The sequence below is a fragment of the Balearica regulorum genome, chromosome 5 (genome assembly GCF_011004875.1).
Source record: "Balearica regulorum gibbericeps isolate bBalReg1 chromosome 5, bBalReg1.pri, whole genome shotgun sequence".
Classification (NCBI taxonomy): Eukaryota; Metazoa; Chordata; class Aves; order Gruiformes; family Gruidae; genus Balearica; species Balearica regulorum.
In genome coordinates this window covers 44,469,127-44,496,340 of record NC_046188.1, presented here as the reverse complement: position 1 = coordinate 44,496,340, position 27,214 = coordinate 44,469,127, and the positions used below count along the sequence as shown (strand labels likewise).

At 39.3% G+C, this 27,214-nt stretch overlaps 1 protein-coding gene across 23 annotated transcripts in view; it reads left to right on the top strand.

Moving 5' to 3' along the window:
• The window catches only part of CELF1 (CUGBP Elav-like family member 1), a 62,974-nt gene that overhangs the window by 29,687 nt on the left and 6,073 nt on the right, over positions 1-27,214 (top strand). For 4 of the 23 annotated variants that reach the window (XM_075754636.1, XM_075754634.1, XM_075754632.1 and 1 more), the window contains 13 exons: positions 1,948-2,037; positions 4,125-4,312; positions 5,106-5,188; positions 5,597-5,645; positions 8,808-8,942; positions 9,127-9,206; positions 9,623-9,784; positions 11,154-11,235; positions 14,268-14,396; positions 20,967-21,080; positions 21,260-21,445; positions 22,315-22,458; positions 24,059-24,227. In XM_075754636.1, the coding sequence (XP_075610751.1) occupies positions 1,967-2,037; positions 4,125-4,312; positions 5,106-5,188; positions 5,597-5,645; positions 8,808-8,942; positions 9,127-9,206; positions 9,623-9,784; positions 11,154-11,235; positions 14,268-14,396; positions 20,967-21,080; positions 21,260-21,445; positions 22,315-22,458; positions 24,059-24,186 (1,551 nt within the window). In that variant the 5' untranslated portion in view covers positions 1,948-1,966 and the 3' untranslated portion in view covers positions 24,187-24,227. Of the gene's footprint in view, positions 1-1,944; positions 2,038-4,124; positions 4,313-5,105; positions 5,189-5,596; positions 5,646-8,807; positions 8,943-9,126; positions 9,207-9,622; positions 9,785-11,153; positions 11,236-14,267; positions 14,397-20,966; positions 21,081-21,259; positions 21,446-22,314; positions 22,459-24,058; positions 24,228-27,214 lie in introns of those variants that run through there. The other 19 variants (XM_075754648.1, XM_075754646.1, XM_075754647.1 and 16 more) reach the window with 14 other exon arrangements.

Below are 27,214 nucleotides of genomic sequence, written 5' to 3'. Positions count from 1 at the left end.
TGAACCTACAGTGAGCATGGCTGCTGGGGTATTTTACTGGCTGCTTAAAATAGCTAAAGATGACTAGAAGACTGGAAGGAATGAACCTATGAAGACCAGAATTTACAGTGTTGGTCTATAGATTTATTTGAATGGTGGCACTGTATCTTCTGCTGTTCTAGTTATGTAAATCTGAAGTGTTTTTCTCTGTAGGCTCATTTTAGAGAAATTCATAAAGTGGGCTTCAGGCTCAATGTAACATTTGAATATGCTGCGTTTTACATAACGTGGCATTTTTCAAGTGGGAAGCCTGTAGATGTGTCTGAAGGTAGATAAGAACAATTTACTGAGAGCTAATAAACTGACCTGTGCTTCCTAGTGCCTATTTGCATGCTCTTAACAGTGGTGCTTAGCATGTAGCTTACATCTTTTCTATTAAAGAACAAGCTTTTTTGCATTTACCACATAGTAAGAGCATGCATGAAGTAGTTAGTGTTGAAAATCTGATATGTGCTAAATTCACATCCTCTCTTATTTGGAGTAACGTGTATGTCTCTTTGTATTATGATGCCTAACTCCTTTTAATAACCTTTTCATTAACCTCACTGTAGGCAGAAGGTTGGAAACATTTTGTTTTGTTCTTTTGTTTTTGTTCTTGTTTTTTTTCTCAGAGGTTGGAAATGGTTATTTATAAAAAAAAAAAAAATGACGTGCTGTAACTGTGCAAGCATAAAGCTGTATGTTACTGGCCAGTCTAAATAACTGCAAGTACACGTTGCAGTCACTGACAGACAAGAAAGAAGTGATCACGTCTGCACCAGCATGCATTCCTTGATGCTTTAAGAGTTTATTTTTGTGGTTTATATTGACCATATACATAAGGCTTATTCAGGATTCATGTTGGACTTGAATTAATCATCCCTCCTGGAGTGCTCAGGCACACCCAGCTGCCTCGCAGCACTCTGTCTCCGCAATCAAATATTTCTGCATCTCCCAATGCATCCAGTATTATCCAGATTACCTCCCCATTAGTTTGGGTATTGGAGATTTAAACAAGAGGTCTGTATTGTGTGTTTAAATACAACATCACAGTTCCTTGATCAACATGTTATTCCTGTTTTAATGATGAAGCAGCTGAGGTGTTCTGATCAGTGTTTTCAAAGATTATAAAACAGTTTTCAACAAATCACTGTTTTTTCCCTTTCTTTATAATCTGTAGACTCTGTATATCTCTGGATTTAAAGATGCGTGTGGCAAAGTATTGTTTCCAGAACTGTGGAGGCTTTGCTCCTGTAAAAGGAGTAGGGGTTTGATGTTCTGTGGTAGTTAAGGAATTTTTGAGTAATCAAATCTTCTTAGCTTTGATTGTTTTGGCAGGTTCAGAAAAACATTTTATTTGGCATTTTTCTCCCTGGAAGTTAGGAGAGTGTTGAAAATAGTGCGCAAGTTGAAAAGAGTGAGATCAGCCGTTTAAACATGTTTACAGTGAAGGAACCTCTTGACTTCACAACTTCCTGCTGGTGATATGGAAGTGTCCTGTCTGAACCTCAAGGCCTTTGGACTGCCATTTTGGGAAGCAAGGAGTTAGTTGGGGATGGAAAGACTGGAGTTTGTATTCTTTCTGCTCTGTTACCCATTGCTATCTTCATGGATCTGACACTCTGTTTATCCTGACAGTGCACTCAGTACTGCTTCGCCAGGGAAAATTGCACAAAACAAGCCCAGTGCATCAGCATTTTCATTGTGTATTAAGCTGAGCCTCCCTTCACATGGTCACATCCCCTTTTTAATCTGGATTCCATGTCCCTTCCCAGTCCAGCCTGTTTCTGTGGTGTCTATTGCTGGTCTCCCCGAGCTTCTGTTTCTGTGGTTTGAGTGTTTTTTTGTGTGGCTGAGTGTTAAGACCTGCAGGACTTTTGGAAGTGGCATTGTTTGGGGGTTAGGCAATACACTAATTAGTGTTAGTAGTTTGTCACAGACTGAGGTGATGGCTGCGTTCAAGTTGGATTTCCTCCCAGAGATGATGGTGGACCATTGCTCCTTGAATGCTAGCCCTGTGTAAGTATTTTGTCTTCATGTCTAAGTTTATAACTAAAGTGATAGTTGGAATTGCTGTCTCTGAAGCCTCTCCTGTCTGATGAACTACCCTTGAGAGGAAGGGGGTGGGGGAAGAGAGATAGGAAAGCCGGAAGTTTGTTTTCTTGAAGAAATCCTAGTGGGCATTGGCAAGTGATGTTGGATTCTGGATGGGGGGGGAAATGATCTGGTAATTTTGGGGATGAGGGCTAAGGAGGAATAAAGCTATTTGGCAGTACTGTTTATAGTGTGCTACAGGTGCTGATATTATAAAATCAGTTATTTAAAGCAATTGTTAGAACAGTTTCCCTATTAATGACTCCCAAACTTAAACGTTTTAGTTAGATATGAAAGATTCCTTGAATATTGTTGAGGCCATATTAAGAGTTGCCCAGTTAACAGGAGCCGTGCTATGCTCTTGAAGCTACCCTTGGCATAGAAGGCAGGGCTGAAAATTATTATTGGAAGAGGGTAAATGATTTCCAGTTGTTCTCAATTGGAATTAAAAGACATAGAATGAAAAGAGGTAGTTTACTCCTTTGTAAGAGGTATTGTTTGCCTTGGCTATTTGGAGAAGTGCTGACCCTTTCCAAGTGGAAAGGTAGAGGGGAGTGAAAGAATTTATAATGATTCCCTTCCCTTCTGTAAGAAGCTTTGTTGTTTCTGAGGTCTGTTCGTACAACTGTAAAATTACAAGCTTTCCCTAGCATCAGTTTTTCCTTAGGCTGTGAACAGCAATGTATTAAGGGGGAAAATAACTAAACATTACCTGGTTTGGAAATTTTTGTTGTGGATTATTTATTTATTTATTGGGGGAATATGATTGCAGATGGACAGTGAGAGGAACACTGTTTCCTGTAATGTGCAGCTCATAAGCCATTCAAAAACTATCTTTAAAGGAAAAAAGCAGAGATGAAGACACCTGACTACTCTGGAAGAAAGCTACCTGTATTCTTCAACAAAGAGTTTGGGGGTGGGGTGAATCATTGTATAGTTACTATTCCACTCCCCATGTCCTTTCTAGATTATGCAGGGGTTTGTCAGCAATTTTAACCTACTAATCACTACAGCTACAATAGGATGTCGTTACAGTCAGTCTTCCACAGAAATAGGTCCTGTGGTGTACCAGGCTGTGACTACTGATAATAAGACCTCACATTGCGCCTGACAAACAGGGAGGAGTCAGTACAGAAGGCAATATATGGCTGAACTAGCTGGGTGGAGTATAACACTTTTATTAATAGGCTGTAAACTGTTTGTATAGCTAGATGTAATGTCTTGAAGCCCACTGAAGATTCCCATACTCAAAACTTTTGTGTTGTTGTAGTCTAAGTGACTTTTTTTCCTTTGTTAACACCTTGCCACTAGTCAACTTGATTCTGTGACTAACTACATTGTCCAATCCCAACCTGTTCATGTACAATCTAAGCCTAGGGTTTTTTTGCCAAATACCGTTGAAAGCGCCCTAGTTTCACAAAGAGTTACTGCCTTGTAAAGCTTTAATGAAACTTCTAATCTGTTCATTCGTACCTGTTTCTCTGTTTTAAGATGGATCTTCACCCTGGGAAACAGTTTCAGATAGTCACATTTAAAAATAACAAAAAAAAATGTTATCCTCTCAATTTCAGTGGTTTCTGATAACTTCAGTAGTCTGTGGGTAGACTGAGTTTAGGTTCCTTCCAGTTCTGGTTTCTTTTTTCTGTAAAATTTGACATGCTTGAACTAGTGATATTTTTAAGTCATCTCAACAGATTGATTTCCTGAATCCCAGATGTTGACTACATTATAGGAACAAATGCTAAGAGAAGTTTTAAACAGCTGTGTAGAGAGTGTTTGGTTTCCAAGTACACAGCTTGCCAATGAATGTGAATGATGTTTCTGAATATTCTCTGGTATGCAGGACTGAGAATGTGCAAGAGTCTCTTTTCATATGCATATTTTAATCATATACACTTATATATGTATAGATTTTTTTTTTAATCTCACTGTAAGCCTGCTGCTTCTAGCTGCAATAGCATCTAGAATCTGTGGAAAGATATAAACCAGAAATTCCTTCTTGTTTTTCATAGCTCAAAGAAAATGAATGGCACACTGGATCACCCAGACCAACCTGATCTAGATGCTATCAAGATGTTTGTGGGTCAGGTCCCACGAAGCTGGTGTGAGAAGGATCTAAGAGAACTTTTTGAACAGTATGGTGCTGTCTATGAAATAAATGTCTTGAGGGACAGGAGCCAAAACCCTCCTCAAAGCAAAGGTGAGAACTTGTGTACTTCCAGTGTGAGACTTGGGGGTCTCAGCTGCTTTCACATAGTTACAATCTTAGCTGTTTGCTTATTTGAACATCCCTGCATGTTGGAGCTCTGTGCAACCAGGTGTGCATGCAAGCCTAGGCTTTATAGTTTGTATGTGTCTATTATACTTGGACTCTGATCCAGTCATTAGCTGAATTGAGGAAAATTATAATTTTTTTTTTATTTTTAGAGCTTAGAAGCAATGGAAGTGCTTGAAGAGTATGGATTATAATTGCAAAGCAGAACATCAAATTAATATTGTGTTGCTCCAGAGCATCACTGTGATGCTATGATATGATCAAAATATTGCTGGAAGTGGCACAGTTTCAGATAAAATATAAAATTGAGGTCTTAGTCATTTGTGTGCATCAAATACTTCTGTACATCAAATCCTAACTAAATGCTGTACCTGGATTTGCAGTTCAGTTATATGCAATATCTTATTTCCTGTGAAACTAGTAAGTTTTTGGTACTAGCAAATAATTGTGGAGCTTGATAATGGAAGTAGCCAACAACTATTTGACAGGTGTATGCAAATGTTTGTTTTAATGGTGTATTGGTGATGTTGGGTCAGTTCTGAATGTATCCTATTTTATTACACTTAGAAATCTTTTTTAAACTGTCACGATCAGTACTACCTACCTATTTCAGTGTCTAACCTCTTGTCATACATTTTGCATTGGAAGGATAGATTTCTGTACAGCACGTGAAGATTCATAGTGTTCTTTCTTTGCTAGCATTTTCTTTCAATTGCAGGGTGCTGTTTTGTTACATTTTATACCCGTAAAGCTGCACTAGAAGCACAGAATGCTCTTCACAACATGAAGATCCTCCCAGGGGTAAGAGAAGAACCATGCTTTCTTCACAGCTCTGTCTTGTTTTTCTGAGCTCTGGCACCACCGATGTACAAATATATGTTATCTTGCCCTCAAATAATGTTTTAAAAGAACTATTCAAAAGAGCAATGACAGGAGATTTGTATGATAACAAATCTTAAGGGAATTTTGGAACGTTTGGGAGAATAATATTGTAGTGAAGTGGGTGGGCATGGCTCCTATTCCTCCTCAGAGTATTATGATTGCATATCATTAGGAAAGCTTTTCTTTCTTCTAGGAATTCCTGTATTGTTACATAGGCACTTCTGTAGAGGCAATTTAGGCTACTGTTTCTTTCTTCCACAATTCTTATGGGATGTATTTCATGTAGTATAAAATGAATGCATGTAGAATTAAATTTTTATATTTCAGATGCACCATCCTATCCAGATGAAACCAGCTGACAGTGAAAAGAGTAATGGTAAGCTTTACTAAAGTCTGAGTTTGGTGGCATCGTTTGTGCTACTAGGGAAGCTTGAGGATTTTCCTTTTGTTGAAAGGCTTCTGATGAAGTCTTCTTGAATTGGAGACATGATTATTTATTTTTTTTAAGGGAAAAAAAAGAAAGAAAAAGGTGTGTTTTCAATATAGTAGGTAGTGTAAGTGGTATATCTAAAATTCCATGACTCAGTATCTCCCACTGCTGCTTGTGGTAGAACCATGTTGTCAGTTAGGGAAACATCCAGTGAGTTCTTCTTTGTGCTAAGGTGGTTTAAATCTTTGTTGGGGACGTGGACAGTGGGATTGAGTGCACCCTCAGCGAGTTTGCGAATGACGCCAAACTGAGTGCTGTGGTTGATACCCTAGAGGAAAGGGATGCCATCCAGAGGGACCTTGACAGGCTTGAGAGGTGGGTCTGTGTGAACCTCATGAAGTTCAACAAAGCCAAGTGCAAGGTCCTGCACATGGGTAGGGGCAATCCCAAACATGGATATAGGCTGGGCAATGAGTGGATTGAGAGCAGCCCTGTGGAGAAGGACTTGGGGGTATTGATAGATAAAAAATTGAATATAAGCTGGCAATGTGTGCTTGGAGCCCAGAAAGCCAGTTGTATCCTGGACTGCATCAAAAGAAGGGCTAACAGGTCGAGGAGGTGATCCTGCCCCTCTTGTCCATTCTTGTGAGACCCCCACCTGGAATGCTGTGTCCAGCTCTGGGGTCCCCAGCATCAGACAGACATGGAGCTGTTGGAGCGAGTCCAGAGAAGGGCCACAAAGATGGAGCACCTCACCTATGAGGACAGGCTGGGGTTGTTCAGCCTGGAGAAGAGAAAGTTCTGGGGAGAACATGTAGCAGCCTTCCAGTACTTAAAGGTGACCTACAGGAAGGATGGTGAGGGACTGTTTATCAGGGAGTGTAGTGATAGGACAAGGGGTAATGATTTTAAACTGCAGGAGGGTAGACTTAGATATTAGGAAGAAATTCTTTACTGTGAGGGTGGTGAGGCACTGGTACAGGTTGCCCAGAGAAGCTGTGGATGCCCCCTCCGTGGAAGTGTTCAAGGCCAGGTTGGATGGGGCTTTGGGCAACATGGTCTAGTGGAGGGTGTCCCTGCCCACAGCAGGGGGGTTGGAACCAGATGAGCTTTAAGGTCCCTTCCAACCCAGACCATTCTATGAAATCTAGAAATGCTTTTTCAAGTGCTTGCCCAATTTGAAGCAAGGCCTGTTGCAGCTAGGGTGGGAGTCAAAACTTCTTGTAATGTACAAGGGAGACTGAGAATTCACAACAGTTCAGCAGAGAAAAAATTGTGAGTATTTCTGCACATTGGCCATTTCAGATGGATTAAGACATTTAGCATCTGTCATTGGGTAAATGATCATTTATCCATGTATTTTCCCAATGAGTTTATATACATACATATATGCTTGTGTGTGTGTCTATATATTTCTGCAAGATAAGCAAAGAAGGTGTTTAGCATCTTGCAGTTTCAGCCTTTCTAGGCTTGGCTGAATTTTATATTCTTCATTTGCCATAGTTACTATACGATTAGTGTTGCATCATGGAGAAGATAATCCTGGTTCCAGAAAGCTTACATCTTAAGATAATGGAATACAGAAGATGAGATATACGGGTAACACATAGCAGGAGTAATTTCATCTGCAAATTCCTCCATATGTGTACAGAATATCTTTCTGTGTAAATATATCTAGAAAGGAGTAATTCTTTGAAGTATTGTTGGAGGAGAACAATATAAGTTCTCTAAATTAAAATTGGTCTTGCATTATACACACACACACGAATATCCTGGGAAAGTAATGGAAAGAGGAAAAAAGTATTTAATCGAATTTTAGGGTGAGAGTTCTGAGTCTATTATATAATTATATCAGTTTTAGTAAAAGGTGTAGGTGAAATATAAATAAGAGAGCATCAGTTAAAAATGTATTTTAATTTGCCATTAATAAAAGGGATTTTGGATCTCTTGAACTAAAATGGACTTCAAAAGGGATTTGAAAGTTTTCTGCTCTAAGAGCTTGAAAGTGAACTGAGTACAACACTCAGATTTAATAGTCAGTTAAAGTCATGTCAGTTGGAATAGTTTGGGATTTTCCTCTTCAACACTATAGAGGACTCAGCAAATAAATTGATTTCCCCTCACCATGGCACTAAATAGGAGAAGACTTTCTCTCTTGAAGCCTCAAATCGTGGTACAGCCTTCATCATATTATATTTTATATTGTGCTGAATGTTGTATTTGCAAACTGGTTTGTATCTCCAAATGGTATTCTGCATAATTTGCTTCATCTTTTACAAGCAAGTATTTTAGAGGTGATTAGTATCCTTAAAAAAGTAAAACAAGAGGTATAAAGTTCTGCTCTGGATTCGAATTCACCCCACTCCCTTAAGCGGCCTTAAACTGACATTAGTAACCACTAACTGCAAAAGTTGAGAGAAATGTCTTTATGGACTATTTATTTTAAAATAGTCTGCACACTGAAAGGTATTCCTCAACTCTAATGTATCTAGTAGCATCAGCATTTAAAGGCAAGATACAGTAGGTTTTGGTATAGATCAGAATGGATGAATCTGAAACAGAACTAAAACTGTTCTGTTTTAGCAAATGCTGTTGCTTACACTGTTGAGACAGGAGCATGAGGAAATAGATCTAAATTTAAGTGATTGACATGATAAAGAGGCTAGAAAGTTTTCTGCAGCTCACTTGCTGGTTTAGATACAGTTAGGTATGTTGGTAGTCTAAAGATAGACAGAGGAGAGAGGATGAAAATAGTCCAATAAAATACAGACCAGTCTTCTCTTGCTCACCAGGAACTGAATGTAGCAGATACAGGGAGGCACTGAATCTAATATAGTCTTTCCTTTTCTTACATTCTTGCAGTTCACAGGGTTGCAAGGGAGAAACAGTCAGCAAAATGTAAACATAAAACGGGCATCCTTTGGGTTCATTGAGGTATCCAATATGCATCCTCTTAAACTGAAGAGATTCCGTGATTTGGAATCTTGTTTTTACAAGCTCCTACTCTAAATACAAGGGAAGTAACTACACTTGATGGAGAAGACTTGACAAAACAAGATCTAGTAAGCGCATATTTGCTGGTAATACTCTTATCCTTTGATTTCTTAGCAGTAGAAGATAGGAAGTTGTTTATTGGAATGATATCCAAGAAGTGCAATGAAAATGATATCCGAGTGATGTTCTCCCCCTTTGGGCAGATTGAAGAATGCAGGATATTACGGGGCCCAGATGGCCTGAGCCGAGGTAAGCAGGAAGCTTTTCCAACAGTTCAAGGTTCTCCACTGGATGCTGCCTTTTGCAACTCAAGGTGGTATTTCAGCTCTTTCTGTGATTCCCTCTGCTCCCCTGTAGACATTTTCATTTCTTTATTAATCCCAGTAATTGCAGATGTAGTGAATGACTTGGTTCCTTTTTGTTCTTGCCCCAGGTTGTGCATTTGTGACTTTTACAACAAGAGCCATGGCACAAACAGCAATCAAAGCAATGCATCAAGCACAAACCATGGAGGTAAAACAAGTTAGTGGGTGTCAGGAGAAGATGTAATTTGTCAGGCAGTCATGATGGAGTTTGGAGGACTAGAGAGCAGGGAGAAGCGCAGCGTGTGTTTCTTCGTAAATACTACTCCTGGACCTTTTTGTTTGTTCTGCTCCTGGTTTTAGAGCTCAAGATAGAAACTTCATCTACAGAGGAAATACCAAAATACAAAATCGAACTAAAAGCAAATGACACTTTGAACCTGTAATGTAATGTGCTGTTTGAATATATATCTATATATATACACACACACACATGTGCCTCTGTGTGTGTATGTATGTATATAGGCATGGAGGGAGGGGAATGCTTTCAATGACTGGGTCTTAATGCAGTATTTTTGTGAGTGCTGGGGATAGCAAGTATGTAATGGTTTGAATTGCTGTTTGCAGGGTTGCTCTTCTCCCATTGTGGTAAAATTTGCAGACACGCAGAAGGACAAAGAGCAAAAACGAATTGCTCAGCAACTCCAGCAACAAATGCAACAGATCAGTGCCGCCTCAGTGTGGGGAAACCTGGCTGGTCTCAATACACTTGGACCCCAATACTTAGCAGTGAGTTTCTGATTTGGGTTCTTTTAATCTCTTCTGGGATATCTGTCTTGTAGCGTTTAATGTATTTGTTTTTAGGAGGCCTCCGATAGACAGGAGCAGAGTTCTTAATCCCCATTTTATGGATGAGGAGGCTGAAATTAAGTTATGTGCTAACAGCTAGTCAGGATATGTTTAAGTGAGGATTGCAGCCCCAGTCACTGTAGCCCTGACTGCTGAAACTTTTTTCCCCCCTGTCTTCCATGCTGGGAAGATTTTCTTCATATGTTATGGCCTTAATGTTTTACCCATATAAATGCCCTTTTCCAGTCTGTCTGATGAGCTAGTTCTTGTATTTCTCTTCCATTTTTTCTTTTTCAGCCTTTATTTCTCTCATCCCCTTCCACTGAAACCTAGAACAGTACTTAGTACTTGGTGCTGTCCAAATAGAAAAGGTGATCAGGTTGGAAGTGCCAAGCAGCTGATAGTGCAGAGTGAAAAAATCAAAACAAAAACACAAAAAACCCCTATAGAAAATAGAGAGAAACTACTCTCTTTAGCAAAAATGACACAACAGAAGGTAGTCTGCTGTTTGTCACTGATTTTAGTTGATTTTGCTGGGTGCTTAAAGGGCGAACTTTTCATAAAATTATGTGCTCTGGCTCATGCAGGTTGTCAGAGTAGCTATGAGAACTGTATTCATGCAATATAAGGTCTGGGGAACAGAAAAGGAAAATTTCATCTCATTCTTGGTATGCTGTACTGTTAGAGTGGGGGCATTCTCTCTTTTACTGTTGCTTTAGGTTTCATAGATTGGAATTTTTTTATAACAAGACCTAGTCAATGGAGAAAGGAATAGGAAATCCCTGTAAATAGCTTCTGAGCTGAGGCATGAAATTTCTCTTGTGGCTGCTGTGTTTAGGGAAAGTGGAGGGCATTCCCTCTCACAGTGGCTCTTTGGTTTTGGTATGGTATTGGCCATTTGTTCTATGCTGGCAGTGTCAGCTGTAAAGCCTGGCTTAAGGTAGTATATCTTGAGGAGTGGCAGTCCTGTCTGAGGTGCTTTGAGTAGGAGTTCTCTCCTGATTCTACTATTTTTGTCTTGGTGTATTAGCTATAAACTTCCCTCAACGTTGATTATGTTGAGCGAGGAAAGCATTGTGCTGTTGCTTTGGCTGCAATGTGATGCATGGGCAATGTGGATTTTCACTACGCTGGTGCTCTGGCTGTATTGTGTAAGGGGAATTCTTTTCACGCTTTGCTATGATATGGTGCATGGGCAGTGGGAATTCCTTTTGTGACGGCGCTCTGGCTGTGGTGTGATGCATTTTCTCCCAGAAGCGGAGCCAGCCCTCACTCTCACTCTTGTTTTGTTTTTTGGTGTAATGTCTAGCTTTATTTGCAGCTCCTTCAGCAGACAGCAGCTGCGTCATCTGGGAACCTGAACACATTGAGCAGCCTCCACCCAATGGGAGGTGAGTTTTTTCCACCAGAAGACAAATTCAATGCAAAGAAAAGAGGAGCAGGGTATAGAAAGTAGCCAAAAGGCCGTAGACACATTAACCTCATTTGAAATAAGTAGTCCTGAGTTTACCCACTCCTTTGGAATGACAGGAATCTTCTACTACAAGTGTGGATGTTCCTTCTTAATCTTAGTTAACCATTGTCCCCAAGGTAAGTTGTGGTATGCTGGTAATCTCCCCTACCTCTGGCATTTAAAATTATCTTCCCTTACGAGTACGAAAAGATGGCTCTGTGTATTTGCTTTCATCCAGACAGATGTATAGGTGAAGCATTGTGTTTTGAAGTAAACACTAATGCCTATGTTTCAGTGATAATGGATGCTTAGTTTTCCCGTTTTAAATTCTTTGTTCTTATTACATCAAAGCTGAAAATGCAGTGTTGGTAGGAATGTGAACTAGTCCTTCATCCAGGTTCTTTAATTCCCTTGTTTGAATTACAATTGCTTATGCCATTGCTGTTAGGGAAATAACAGCTTAATAGGTATGAGCCAAATTCCTTCCTGTGGACTGCTAGTTAGAATATTCACTAAGTATAGCAGTACTGGGGCTGCAAATTGATTCTTCTCTGTCTTCACAGAGTGGGGAATAATAAAACACATGTAACTCAATTCACCACATTCTCTAAATTCTTCTGCTGGCAGAAAAGCTATAGTTTTTGTTTTAATACTGAACATTTTAGGCTTTTAAAATTGCCTCCTAGTTCAGTAGTTCACAGTATTACATGCCTTGTCTGTGCAAGGTTGATTTAAAAGTGTTAAGAAAGTAAAGTGTCTTTGTACATCTGTCTTGAGTTGGTACACCCATCAGTAACAATTACAAGCTTTTGCAAAGTGTTATGTTTTTGATTATAAGAACTTTGACTTATACTCAAGGTTGATTCTAACCTTAGCTGCTTATGTTTATTTTTTTCATGTTAGACCTCTTCAGAGCTCTTAGATTTAAGACTCTTACCAAAATCAGGACTTCTTAAATCGGTTTCACTATTATCCTGTGTGGTGGTGATCTATAATATATTTTATATGCAAGATACTGGTTTCCCCCCCTCTTCTGTCTGTTGTAAAAGCAAGTGGTCGTAAAGGAGAAAAACAGTACAGCAGTTCATGCTAATTGTTACTACACTAAGGACTGGGGCAGGGGGAAGGGGGTAACTAGCTCAGGTTGTCTGTGGAGTTTCCAGGGTAATTATTTCTTCACTGTTTAAAAAAAAAAACAAAACAACAACTTAATTTAGAACTTGGACATATAAATAGCATGTTGCATGGTGTTTTGAAAGAATTATTCCAAGTCCATGATTCTTCACAGAAAGAGTTTTAAATTCAAAGTCCTGTTAATATCTCAGCTGATCTCCTTTCTTGAAATTCATAGAAAGAAAAAATAAGTAGGTAATTAGATCCCAAACTATATCAGACTTTGTCTACAAAATTTAGTCTTGACCCTGTTTGAAAGCAGATGGGAAAACAATGTGATGACAAGAGGACAGGTGCAGTGTGCACATGCCAAACTGCTTCAGACAGGAAGCAAGCTGCTCTGTTCTTCACTAGCTCTAACACTTGCATTTTTAACGCTCTGTAGCACAATAAAAACAAAAATTATAACTTTTTGGTTTTAACTTCATGATTTAACGTTACAATGGCACCTTGAGAATCTAAATAAGGCAGAATCCTCTTGTTTCAGGCACTCAATGTGGTTAGGGAAACAGACCCTGTCACAAAGAGAAAATAATTGAAAAAGATTAAAAACCCCAAACGAGCTATGCTAAAGGTAGTAGAAGTTTTTTAGAAACTAAATAGTTTATACTGCATTGTCACATTTTCATGTTGTCTGTTTACATACTTAAATTACAAAACTGAGATTTTAACTATTTGAGGTGTGTGCTTTGTCAGCAAGTACTTACTAAACATCCAAAAGAGGAAGTGCCGCATCTGTCTAGGATGTTTTGATGTTGTTAAATGAATAGTGATTAATTCAATTTTGGTTTTAATTTTGTAGGGAAGAATTACTAGGGATTGTCTGAAGTCAGATGAAAAGAGGAGGAATTGTTAGAATAAGCAAATGTAGACACAAAAAGGGGAAATAAGGGAAAAGGAAAGAGAGGCAGAATTGAAAGAATGGAGCTAGCCTACCAAAGGATGGCTAAAATACAGAATTCAGAAGATCATCAATATCAATGACAATCCCATGGCAGGAAAAGAGGGCAATCCACAATGTCAGTACTGACCGAATGGTTTCATTCAAAAATTATGACTCAAAATTAAGGTGAGTCAGATGAGTAAATTGACCAGTAAAAGTTTTATCAACACAGGGATACCTTCCTCCTCATGCAGTATTCCTGGCTGCTTGCCCACAACATGCCTGATGTTTCCCATTTTCTTTACCACTTTTGTTTGACCAGCTGACTAGCCTATGTGTAGTTTGGCTGATCTCGTGGTCAGGAGTTGCTGCTTAACATTCTCACAATTGACCGTTGCTTCTTGGCTGCCAAGAGGACCAAACAAAATATGCTGATACTCAGCTGATGGTGGGTTAAAGGTGTGACTTTGTGGCCACTGTGGCGTGTAGGCCTTCTTGAAAGAATTCTGCAGTTATTGCTGGTCTCATATGAAGAGAGTGGAGGGACACAAGAGAAGAGGAGCTTATTGGCCTGGTGTCTAGACAGGTTTTCTAGCTTGCAGAGGAGCTGTCAGACCCTGGCGTAACTCTCAGTTAAAGCTGCTATGCTTGAAAATTTCTGTGCTCTGGAGTCTATATCTGGGATCATGACTACCTGGTCTTTTACTGAAACTCATCTATCTGGGTAAAGAAAAACCTTTTTAGTTATAACAAGGAATCACAATGTAGAAATGATCAGTAACTGGTATTAAGCCTGTTGTTTTCAAACTCCTTCCTATTACGCCCTTGTGATGTGCTGAGGTTGCTGGATCTGTTAGCTTGGATGATGGTGACTATTACAGGAAAAACTCTGTGCATTCTTCAATGTGTTGCAGGACTGAACGCGATGCAATTACAGAACCTGGCTGCATTAGCAGCTGCGGCCAGTGCGGCTCAGAATACACCAAGTGGTACCGCTGCACTCACTTCCTCCAGCAGTCCCCTGAGTGTGCTCACCAGCTCAGGTAAGAGACTGCTTATGCTGTAGGGTGTTATGACATGGGTTGCCTTAAGAGTCCTTTCAGGATAGATGTCGCCTCTTTTGTCTATCCCTTTTTGTCACTTTCATCTTGATTCTGTAATAGATAAGCAGTTTTACTAGTAGATTCACTGGCCTTTGTTTAAGGTAGATATCTTTGCCACCAGCAAAGGCTTTTATACCTGCTGTGTTCCTTCCTCCAAATGGTCAGATTAATTTAGAGTAAAAAGAAGTTTTGAGGTCATCATGAAGCAGAAAGGTAGGTGACCTCTTTCCAGTCATGTTATTACAATGTCATCACATATTTGGTTAATTTGCGATTTTAGGCAGGTACTGTGGCAGATGTACCCTGTTCCTCTGAACATGGAGATAGAAGATCCCTTAAGCATGAAGTAATGCATTCTGTGCACTAGAACAGTACAGTTTATATTCCTCTGCCATTAATGAAGACAAAGATACTATAACTACTCATAGAAGTAGAATAAACAGACCCCCTGGTACTTTTTTATTGGAAAGTGATTGTCTAGAACTGAGTGTATGAGTTGCAAAAACATCAGTATCTTGCTTTTCTGGATTTTTTGTGGTTTGGTTTGGGGTTTTTTTGTCTGGTTGTTTGGATTGATGTTTGTTTGTTTGTTTTTTACTTTAGGTTGTGTACATTATCCAGAGAGGCTAGAATGTCCAAGTAGTGTTCTTTTGCTGCCTTATTGTTAAATGTGATCATTAAATGCAACAAACAAGAAAAAAAAATAAATTAAATTGTGCTTACATCAGACATGCTCAGTTTTTACCACAAATGAGGATCAGTATCCTACCCAGTTATTTCTATTCTATTTTCAGTTATTTCTAAGTCCTGACATGGGAAGAGACCCTGTTTATTCAGGGTGTCATTTTTCCAGCATCTGTGGCGTGGTATGTGGTTTTGGTTTTGGGGCTTTTTTTTTGTTTTTCATAAAAAGCCAAATGGCTTACCCAGTTTTGAAATCCATCCTACAGAGTTGACATCCTCACCTGTGATTGTGAGATACCAAAGCGGGTTGGGGGATGTTTTAAATTTGCACAGATAGCTTTTTGTATTGTGTAGAAGGACCAAGGAGCTGGACTAAGAGGCTATAAAGAGATTACAACGAAAAGCTGTTTAGTAAACCTTATGTCACATGATCAGGAGTTAAACCATGGCTGCTTTGCACAGTTTTCTACTTGGAGAAATCCCCAAGAAAGAACTCCGTTCAGAGAGTATTCTGTTGCTGGACAAGGTTTTTTTACGTAAAAAATTTTGTGGTCTGCAATCCTTAAAGATTAAAATTTCAAAATTTATCCTGATTCCCAGCTATGGTATCCTATTCTACAATGAAAAAAACCCCAAAAAAACCCACGACAAATCCAAAACAAACAAACAGAAAAAAACAAAACCAAAGAGTTGAGGTTATAGAAGAGCTGCCTTTACAACCCATGATGCTTCTTCATCATAGAAAAGGTGAATAATCTGAGAATTTCTCCCGTATTTCCTCATGCACTAGCAGAGCTGGAATTGTCAGGTTACAATTTGCTGTGACTGGCATTAAGAACTAAGGTTTCCGTGTCGGTGCTCTTGTCTTCTGATTGGAGCAAGTGTTCTCTGATTTGTTGAGGTAGGGAGAGGGACTGGCAGGTTGTGAAGTTCAAACGCCAGACCTGCTAGAGAAGGCAGAGGCAGCCTGTTCTCAGAAGTGTACAGTGAAAGGACAAGGGCAATAGACACAAATTGCAACAGAGAAAATTCTGACTGGATAGAAAAGAAAATTAAAATTAATGGTGAGAGTGATTAAGCTGAGGAACCAGGTGCCAGAGGGGCTGTGGAACCTCCATTTCAGGGATTTAGAATGCAATTGGAAAGCACCCTGAACAGGCGGACCTAACTCAGAGGTTAGACCTGAGCAGACCATTAGACTAGATGATCCACAAAGGTCCCTTTCAAGTGGAGTTATGCTACTGTTGCATGATTCTTTGGGACAGGTTTCCCCTCTGTGAATTTTGGCTATTCCACAGCACTCTGCAGGTTCCTTTTCCCTTGATGAGAGACATATCTCAGGATTCTGTTCCACTTTTGATCATGCTGGTGGAGGGCCTAGGTGGTGGGGAGCAGTCCATTTTTAAGCACCTTCTGTGCTGAATCCAAACAACTTTCTGATCACCAGTCATATCAATAAATGATTGCGTGTCAACAATCAAGTAATCATGATGGGTCATTTGAATTAATATCCTATACAGATGTATCACTCAGTTTACTCTTCACAGGCTTGTAACATGGAGCAGCTGCTATTGTATTGCTCTTTCAACTTAATTTCAAGTATAATTTTATAAGAGTAGAGATTAGCTTTGTTCAAAAGAAATAAAAAGTTCTGGAGGATATGTGGTCTACATGTAGTCACTGACATCAAACTGAAACAGTTTCAGTGCTTTTCATTAGAGGTATGAATATACTTCACCTTTTAAAACTGTACTTAAATTGAGAGGAGGGAAAACCTCAATGTGTACAGACAGCATTCATTCTCATGATACTTCCTGTAATTATACAGCTTTCTAATGCTTTACTCTGAACTATTATCTCTTATAAAAGCAGACTTGAAATTCTCTTTAGATTAATATTTATATGTGCATTCACACTGTGTGTACTCACATAGAAGGCTGTTGGACTCCACACATTCAGAGCATCCCTCCTGAACCACACGTAGACCTTGAAAAACTCAGTATATGGCTGTTAAGTACCATGTGTTAGTAAGTGCCTTCCTTGTCTGTGGGACATATGGCAACATCTACTGTGATAACCTCTTAAACCTAACTGCAGATGAGATGACTACCAGCTTGACTTCTAACCATCTGTCATCCAAATGTTCACCTGATGCTTATTTGGACATCTCTCCCAAATTGTCCTCAAATTGCATAATTGGTGGAAAAATTCAGACAATCATTAAATGTAGTTACCTTTTTAATTTTCTTTCATCTGCACTGATACCTTTTGTGTTTGGGGAACTTGGAAGTCCATAGAGTCCAGAGCCTGTGGACGGTGCGTAGGTTACATGTCAGAATGGTTGAACTCAGAGGTGTAAAGTATTGTTGTTGTGCTGTCTTCCTACTCGTTTCAGGTGACTTTGTTTCCAAGCAGTATTGTGTATTTTGATGTAGAATAGGATGGAGCAAAACCTTCAACCTTGCAATACAGCAGCTATTCTTTTGAACTGAACAGATTGCTGCTGCATCCCCCTATAGGTAATCCATGTTACAGAGGCTGTGGCATAAAGTCATTTAAACTGCTAGCTTGTGAACTGGACATTCAAGAAAATACTATAGAAGTATTTCAGGATAGGAATAACTTGTCTGCCATTTTTCAACTCACACATCAATAAGAATTGTCTGCTCCAGAATAGAATGGTTGCAAAAGTTGATGTATGTTTCCATTTCTTCTCCTTTCAAAGGCAGCCATCAAAGGTCCAGCAAAGACTAGATGACTTTGCTGGTCTTAGTGTTTTGCCAGCAAAATTGTTTTCAGAGGTGTCATAGTCTTTCTGTTTATACTGGAGCTAATTCTGGTACAGTTCAGTCAGATTCACTGCCCGAATTTTAGTGGTCTTTCACTCATTGCTTGGATGCTAGATGACTGAATTAAACCAGACTTACTGTTCCCTCAGTTTACCTACCTCCACAAGTTGGTAGCTGATGTCCTTGTCCAAGTTTTGTTATTTTTCCTAGCTATTTTTACTACGTATTCAAATTTTCTGAAAACCTTTTCAATTATTTTCAGCTAGTTCTCTTAGAGTTAGCCTTTTTAACTAGATATAACTTAGTGGGTAGATCTAAGAAAGCATAACCTCAGTACCAAGCAAAAAAACCCAACAGCCCAGCAAAAACTGCACAGAAACAAAGTTAAGAATTAAGGATGGATTAAAGAACATGCATAAAGCTATATCAGTTTTCCATCCCCATTACTGTGTGCTGTTTTCAGATCTAAAATAATACGCAAAACCCAGAAAAACAGAAGAACAGAAAGGATGACTAGAACTGTGGAAATAGGAGCAAAAAGGGAGCCTGAAAAATAGAGAAGACTGACATGGAAGAAGAATGTGCTTGAAGCCTGCAAATACATTAGTGATGTAATGAAGACGAATAAGGAAAGACCAGTCGTTAGATACTTTGAGAGAATTACAGGATATCTGGTGAAGTTGTCAGCTGAGAGTTCAAAAATAAAAAGAGCTATTTCTTTGCATAGTGCATGATTAAGTTGCAGAACTCGTGCTTTAGAACATAGTAGGGTCAAACAATTTGGTGTTCAAAATGCACTGAAATTAATGAATGAAAAATCATACCTTTAATACAAAGACATTGTTCTCGGCTGAAAAAAATCCTAGATTCACAAATTGCTGCATTGATGGTATACCGACTATACCTAGGAAGTATTCCTTTGTAATTGCCCTGTATTTCTGCTCTACTGTTATTTATCTGCCTTTGGTCATCATCAGAAATGGGGTGCTGACTCAGTACAGCAATTCCTATGTACACATGATAATGAAAATAAACCAAAGTGTTAAATTTTCTTGGCATTTTCAGTACTAAAGCATTTCTTGTTTTGCTTAAAGAGATTTCTGATAAAGTCAGTGAAACGAAAATAACTGTGTGTTCAGCTTTTTGTAGTAGTTTAAATGAATTTATTAAAAATCACAACCTTTTTTTAAAGTAGGGGAAGGCATCCTGTTCTCTCTTTTTACTTTCTCTCTAGCCTTGGCTTCATTCTTTTTTTTCCATACCGCTACTATTTTATTGTGGGTTGTGGGGTTTTTTTTTCGTAAATGGTGTTTCTCATCTGTCAAATGTAGTGTCTTTTTGAATTATGCAGGTTAGCAACGAAGTGTTGCAGAAACAAGTGATATTCTAAAATCGAGGCAGCTGTATCATTTCTGAATGCTGGCTTTTATTCAGCCAGCTGTGCAGTTTTTTTCTACCAGCTTGAGGGCTATACTGTAACTTGTTCTCTGTATTTTTCTGATGTTTAATGTGCTACTTATAGTAAGATGGGAAGTGTCTCCTTTTCTTCAAAGTAAGCACTTTAAAATATAGTTTGGGACATTGTCTTTCCAAACTTCTGACTTAAGGGTCTAGAACTTTTCTAGAGGAGGTTTGTCATTTTCCTCTCAGTACAAAAAACTAAACAGTGATATGAAGTGCAGCTCCCTGGGTTCTCGTGCAGCTGTTGTTATGGTACGACTGGTTTTATTAGGTACAGCTTTTGCTGGGGCTTGTTAGGCAAGTTTGCTGTATTCCGTTTTAAATAGTTACCGTATTCCACTCCAGCAGAGACTTTGTGCCACATACATGAAGTGGTGAATATGTAGCGTGTGTGAATCTGCTTGAAAGATGCTAACACCTTACACAGCATAACTGCATCACAAAAGCAGAAAGGAAACTGAGAATGCCTGAATTTCAGTTATTCTGTTACCCACTTGGTCAGACAGATAAATTCCTCTTGAAAGCAGACTACCAGATACCTCTGCAGCACCAGTATCTTTTAATCTGTAGAAGCCATAAATATTTCCCAGTGCATCTTGTGCAGTAAATTTAAACTTCTGGGTTAATAGCAATATGCATAGCTTTTCTTATATATCTTCTTCAAATTTCTAAGTAGTCCTCAAACCTGTTAGGAAAACCCATTGCTATATACATCATAAAAATACTATTCTTATTTTATCATGTCCATCATCTTTGTAGATGACCTAAATTTGAATTTCTGTTTCTTATGATATACCAGCTTAACAAACCTTTTTTTGATGTCTGTTTTTTGTAGAACTAACTCTACCTGCTGTAGAATTTGACAGGCCATGTAAGCTGTTAGTCTGCTAGGTACTGTATCTGTAGTCTTGTCTTACTGAGTAAACATGGTTGAAGATGGTGGTGGTGGCACAGTCAGCAGAAGATAGCCTGTGTATCTTGGATGTACAGCCCGAGACTTTTCTTGGCCCTAGCCCCAGCTGCTGCAGCAGAGTTTTTAATGGAAAATTACTTCATGTGTCAGAATAATCTGGGCATCTGCTGTTCCTGTTCTGGCAGTATGGGAAAACCATATGTTCAGCTTGACTGGAGTTTTCTTTCATGTCCCTAGTGTTGGTGTTTCAGGTCTTTTTCACCTTGTCTGATGTTTCAAGGATAGATGTTAATATGTAGCAATGCTTACTCACTTTAGTGAGGAGGAAATGGGCATCTTAATGTTGAGGTACAAACTTCAGCTAACATTCCTATATTGTCTGAATCTTTAGGTGTCTTACACTAATGAAATTATTATTGCTACAAAGAGTAGACATGATGATGAAGTAGAAGTTTTTCAAATGTAGGAAAGGACTAGAAGATATAAGCAGTATAATCAATAAAGTTGTGTGGGTTTGGGATGTTGTGGGTGTTTTTGACATAGTGTACTGTGTTGCCTTGATCTGTTGCTTACTAGCCTTTTCTACAGAAATATCTTAATGAGAAAACTGAATTATCAGGACCAAAAAATATTGCTTGAAGTTTAATTATCTTATTTTAATAGCAGGTTCCTCACCTAGCTCCAGTAGCAGCTCCTCTGTTAATCCAATGGCTTCTCTTGGAGCATTGCAGACACTGGCAGGGGCTACAGCAGGCCTCAACGTTAGCTCTTTAGCAGGTAAGCCATGTGGTGGGGTGGGCTGAGGGAATAGCTGATTATCATTCTTCAGACTGTGCTAGTTCTGCGAGGGGTTTTTTCTACTCCCTGCTTTTTGTAGTAGTGCAGAGTATTTGAAAAGTAGTTGATCTGCCCCAGTGAAAGTGCTCAATAATCCTTATTTCCTCTTTCTTATACAGGAATGGCAGCCTTAAATGGAGGACTTGGCAGTGGTGGTCTCTCCAATGGGACGGGTAGCACAATGGAAGCCCTCACACAGGCTTATTCTGGAATCCAGCAATATGCTGCTGCTGCATTGCCCACACTCTACAACCAGAGTCTCTTAACACAGCAGAGTATTGGTGCAGCAGGAAGTCAAAAAGAAGGTAGGCAGAAAGTTGTAGAAACAACTTGAGAGAGGGTTTCAAAAGAGCATGCTCAGCCCTTGCAGCTACCTTAGCTGCAGAACTTTTATTTGGCAGCATTTTTTAGAATCTTAGAGTTACTGAAGATAAAGAAGGAAAACCTGTGAGGTCTCTCTGTTAAGGGCTGTCCAAAGTAGTTTTTTTATACAGGAGTTTCTCCCAGCATTTCTCTTGTCTTAAATGCTCAGTAATTGTACTCCTCCATTTTCTTGGAGGACAGGAGAGTATGAGTCTGCAGCCCGATATGTCCCACTGTCAGAGAATCAGTTCTGGTTTTGTTAATTCTGTTTTCTTGGTCTTTCACCTCTCCTCACAGTTACTTAATGCCAATCTCTTCACTTTTCAGAATCAGTTTAACGTGTAGTGTAAAGTAATCAAGAATGTAGGAGTAAGTTTTCAGCAGAATGTAGGATGATGCTTAGAAAAGAATCTGTCAGAGTACAAGTAATGCAGTTACTTTTATTTTGCATTGAGATTTACTTGGTTTCTTTGGGCTGCAAGCTTTGCATAGCCATTTTTGGTTTAGTCAGTATCAGGGGCTCAAACTTGCTGTTCAGCTTTCGCTACAGCAAGTATCTGTGAACCAGTTTTGGCACAATCTGGAAATTACATGCAAAAATGGTGAGAAAGAGCTAGAATTAATTGAATGATCAGTCCCAGCAAAGGATCATGCTGATTTATTCTGGAATCAAGTACTCCGCAGAAGTGCGAATAGCAGTTCGTTGTTTATCTAGAAAATTGGCTTGAATGGCTCTTTCACCTTTTTTTCTGTAGTGGGCCTATGTTATCCATGCTCTTCCTGAATTTATATTCCTATTTGTTGTTTGAAGGTCCAGAGGGAGCCAATCTGTTTATCTACCATCTCCCCCAGGAGTTTGGGGATCAGGATCTGCTGCAGATGTTCATGCCATTTGGAAATGTCGTCTCTGCCAAGGTTTTCATTGACAAGCAGACCAATCTAAGCAAGTGTTTTGGTATGTTGGGTCTAATCTTTACCTGTAGAAAGGTGGCTTCTTTCTAGTAATCTCTTTTCCAGTATATTGTTTAGCCTAGCTTTTAAGTCAAGTAGTGACTCTTTCTCTGTATTCCTAAAAAATAAATTAATCCGAACTCTTCCAGCAATGAACTGTGTTTCCCTGATTTTTCACTGTGACTTTTTTGCTTTTTCCTGATTTCATACTATTATGCCTCATTATACTGTTTTGGCCCTAGATAATTCATTATGATTTGTGTTTGCAAACTGTGATCACAGTATAGTTCCTCCTCTTCCTCCTTTCTGTCTTTTCACTAATTGTTTACATTGCTGTATATACTACTTACTACATTATCATTATGAATGATTTCTATTAGTATTTTTAAATATAATTGTTATGGCTACCATATAGTACAGGAGCATTTGACTCTGATGTTTTGTAAATTTTTACAAGGCAATTTTTAAAGCTTCCTCCTGATTATTGAAAACTTTGTAATAGTAAAACCATTTCAGCTGTTACTTACTACCTAACTTTGGTTGCATCTGTTATCCTAGTTTTGCTTTGCTTATTGTGTATTTAGGTGGGATGCACATCAGGGTGGGAAGTGTATCCTAAAACCATAAATCAGCCTGTCGTGCTACTGTTACTGTTCAAATGGATTCTTTTCAGTTAACTGCTAAAGTCTGTGATGCCAAAAGAGCAAAGAACGTGTTCTTCCTTAGCTTGTCTAGTAGGAGGTTGTACATGTGGACTGAAAGATTGATGGGTTTATTTTCTTCACTTTGAAACCCCAGTGCAAACAGTTGTAGCATTTTTGTAGTGCTGTAGGCGCTCGTGACTATTTCGATAGATAGAGATTTCTTGTGATGGAATAGGAGAGGTGAGCCTTTCTCCATGGTTTTGATAGCATTGTGCCTACATAATATCCTGTATTTTTTAGTATTTGTGCCAAAAGATGTGGGCAATCTGATGTTTTATGAGAACACAAAAATAAGCTGAGCACTGGGCTGTAATACCTGCATAGGGAACGATCTGGAGTTTAAATAACTGGAGTTATTTAAAATGGATTCCTTCAAAACCCTGGAGAAATTTGTTTTGAGGATGCTCTTTTCCTGGAATGATATCAGACAACTTTTCAACTGAGAGAAACCTAGTCATAACAGTGGTACAAGTTCTACACTGCCTTGACAGCTGCTTCACTCCAAGCAAATCTACTCCCATAATGCCAAGAGGGTGATTTCCATCTTGTGTCTTTAATGAGCTTTCATATATAGATTAACACTTTCCAGCTTTGGTTTTCTCCCAGGCATGAGTTCTTATAAAACAAACAGCAGTACTCATTTTTGTTGGAAGACTAGAAAATGTTATTTTAATTTCCTGAGCTTTGTATATCTTTTGGCCAAAGTTCCATACATCAGAAAGCAGTGCTTGTCTGAGAGCTAGTAAGACGTTTTTATGAAGAGTCTAAAACAGTTGCGAGCTTCTGAAAATGGCATTTCATGCAAGCCTCCCTTACCTTGTGAGTACCTGCATTTCCAACTGTGAGTAGCTGTTCTGGACAGCTTTGGCATGGTGTAATTATGTATTTTCCTTTCTTCAGGTTTTGTAAGTTACGACAATCCTGTCTCTGCACAGGCTGCCATTCAGTCAATGAACGGCTTTCAGATTGGCATGAAGCGTCTGAAAGTACAGCTCAAGCGCTCTAAGAATGACAGCAAGCCATACTGAGCGCCCCTCCCCTCCGGGACTGGAGTGAGAAGGATCTTCTGGTAAGTTGGAGAGGAGCGCACTTAGTGATTCGAAGCCCTAAGGCTGTGTTTTTACAGTCCTGGAAGCTGATCCATGCCTTCTATCTGGCACATCTTCCCCTGAAGACTCGGCTGCAGCCTCTGCTGAGAATCCCGCTTCGGATGGAGGACAAGTTTGTGCTTTTGTTTCCAGTGTTTTACTTTGGAGTTTAGGTGCCATATCGCTGAGGTTTTGTTTTTGTTTTGTTTTTGGGTTTTTTTTTTCCCTTATTTGAAGTTTGCTGTGTTTGTAACCAGTGTGTGTTGAGAAGGACCAATGCCAGCTCCTTGGGGGTGGGGAGGGAAGGTTAAAGGGAGCAGCAGATACTGACACCACACTGCCTTGGGGTAGAGAGAAGGGGAAGCAGAACTGACACCACACCACCATGGGGGGAGGGGAGAAGGGAAAGCAGAAATAACATAGAACAGCTGATGAAAACAAAGATGGGGAAGGAGAACTGAGTCCATCCAAGTTTGGGTGAGCAAAGAACCGACTCCATGTAGCCTTTGTCATGCCCCATCCGCTCTTTGAAATTTCTTAACTGTATGCCATGGTGGGGATTTAGTAAGTCAGCTCTAAAGCAGGAGACAGGCTAGGAGAGTGAACACATTAACAAGCCAAAGGAAAACTGCAGTGACTTTTTTTTCCTGTATATAAAGTAGTGTTTATATAGCACTGTGAATGTACACAGCACTTTATAAAATTATTAGATAATGTCCCTGCCCAGAAAATTTCACTGTCCCTTTACAGTTGAATATTAATGAGATGCAGTGAATTTCTCCATATTTAAGAAAACGTATCCTATGTACTTTATCTAGGTTTTGTAGAAAGGTATAGAGAGGGACAGCTTAGTCTGGATGAATACATCTGGGGCTGGAAACAAGAAACTTTTGATCCCTGGTAACCTACAGAATTTTTTGGACAATTTTTCTTCTTAATATTTCATCACATTCCCCATTTCTGTGGAATAATGTCCTTTTTGCAGAGTATTACTTTTAATTCATTCTGATAAGCATATAATGTAAGTGCTGTTTATTTCTCTATTAAAATGACTGTTAAATTGAGATACAAAGCCCAGAGTTACCCTAACACAGCTCTTGAGGCTCCTGTTTCATACATGTTCTCATAGGATTTGATTTCTCAGTCTTAACTCTGTTGCAAAAGTAACTTCCTGTTAAAAGAAAAAAACACAAACAAAAACCAATTTGTGCAGTGATTTGGTCTGGTAATTAGGTATTTCTTTATACTGCAGTTTTCCTTTAAGGTGGTGTGTACCAGTGCAAAACAGGCTAACACAGGAGCTGTGGAACCAGAGCAGAGAGCATTGAGCCATTCAGACTTATTCTGCCTTTTGGTACTGGCTGTTATCTTCAATACTGAAGGAAAATTGAACACACCTCTCAATGAACACACACTTTTTCTGCACACTTGTGAAATTGCTAATGCATTGCTAAGGGCCTTTGTTATACACCAGTTTTAGGGGGCTCAAAGGACTTTTGACACTCTGGCCTGAGTTGTTTTAAGAAATCAAAGCGGAGTCCCATCTTATAACCACCAAAATCCACCTGTGTCACAAGAGAAAGTTTACAATTTCTGTGCGTCTTTAACAGAAGTTCCATTTACCTCATATTTTCTCATTTTTTCTTGTTTTCTTTGTATTCCTGGTTCGTGATGCTGTTTCCCAGGGCACCAGCTAACACTGCAGTCTGGGAGCCAGCTGCTAAATAATGAGTGTGTGGGTCAGACATAGGGTTGGGACTTGCTGTTCCGCTCCAGCAGGAGGAGCGCTAAGCCCATCAAACCTGAGATCATGTTCAGAATCCACACCCGTGTGAGGTGCCTGGTCTGTTGGGAATGTCGGGTGTTCCCAGGGACTGGGTCCCCTGGGATCTCAAACCTCAGAAGTACAAGGCGTAACCCATAGCATCCAAGAAGAGTCCTTTCCATTGTTAAATTGAAAGTCAAACAGTTCGTTGATGCCGGTCTGTATATCTATGGCAGACAGGTAAATCTATCAGTATTATTCAAATCATTTTGTGGTGGCAAAGATTCAAAGGCCAGATTGCCAAATTTCCCAGTTATAGCTGGCATGTGGTACCCTTCTATGTTAATTATTTGAATCTCTCTACAAACGTAAACATACACTTAAGTGAACCATGTACACTTGAATTCTGCACGATGGGAAAGATGTGTCCTGGTTTTCTGAGAAAAGAGTGTTGGAGTGTGAAGGCCTCCAGGGTGATAATGGGATTTTTTTTTATATATAAATAATATACTTTTCAAAAAAAAAAAAAAGAAAAAAAAAGAAAAAAAACATAGTTGGGAGCAATTGCTCCAAGTGCAACCTGCTGTAACCAAGAATGTTGTTTCTATTTTTATAGAAGTTTTATACCGCTCCAGGGTGGAGAATATTTATTACCTAAATTATTTCACTGGAAAAAAAGGCCAGGGTTTTGTAGAATCCTGAATGTGATTGTTTTACACACATAATGATGTGCATGATTGAAACTACTGATTTTCAGTGGCCTGTTTGCAGCCCAACAACTGCTAAATGGGGAAGACGAACGCTGTGAACCAGTGGAGGAGAGCACTGTGCTCTGGGGTCTCTACAGTCACTCTTACCTTCTTTGCACCCTACCCCACTGTACTATCTGAGACCTTTGTCTTGTTTTGCTTTTAACCTGATGCTCTGGCTCTTTACTAGTCATTTCAGTTGCCCAAAATTAGATATTTTAGCTGCTGCATCCTATAGTGTGTCCTCAGTACTGTAACTTACGGATCAAGCTTGGCATTGTTGCAAATAGGTGCAACTCCCATTGACTTCAGGAGCTTCATCAGTTGACACTGTGGCTTAGTTTGATCAGTGACTCCGCCCAGACATAATCACCATAAGACACCTAACTTGGGCTAGCTCTTGTGCCTTATTGGCATAACTATAAGTATTGCCAAAAAAAAAAAAAAAAAAAAC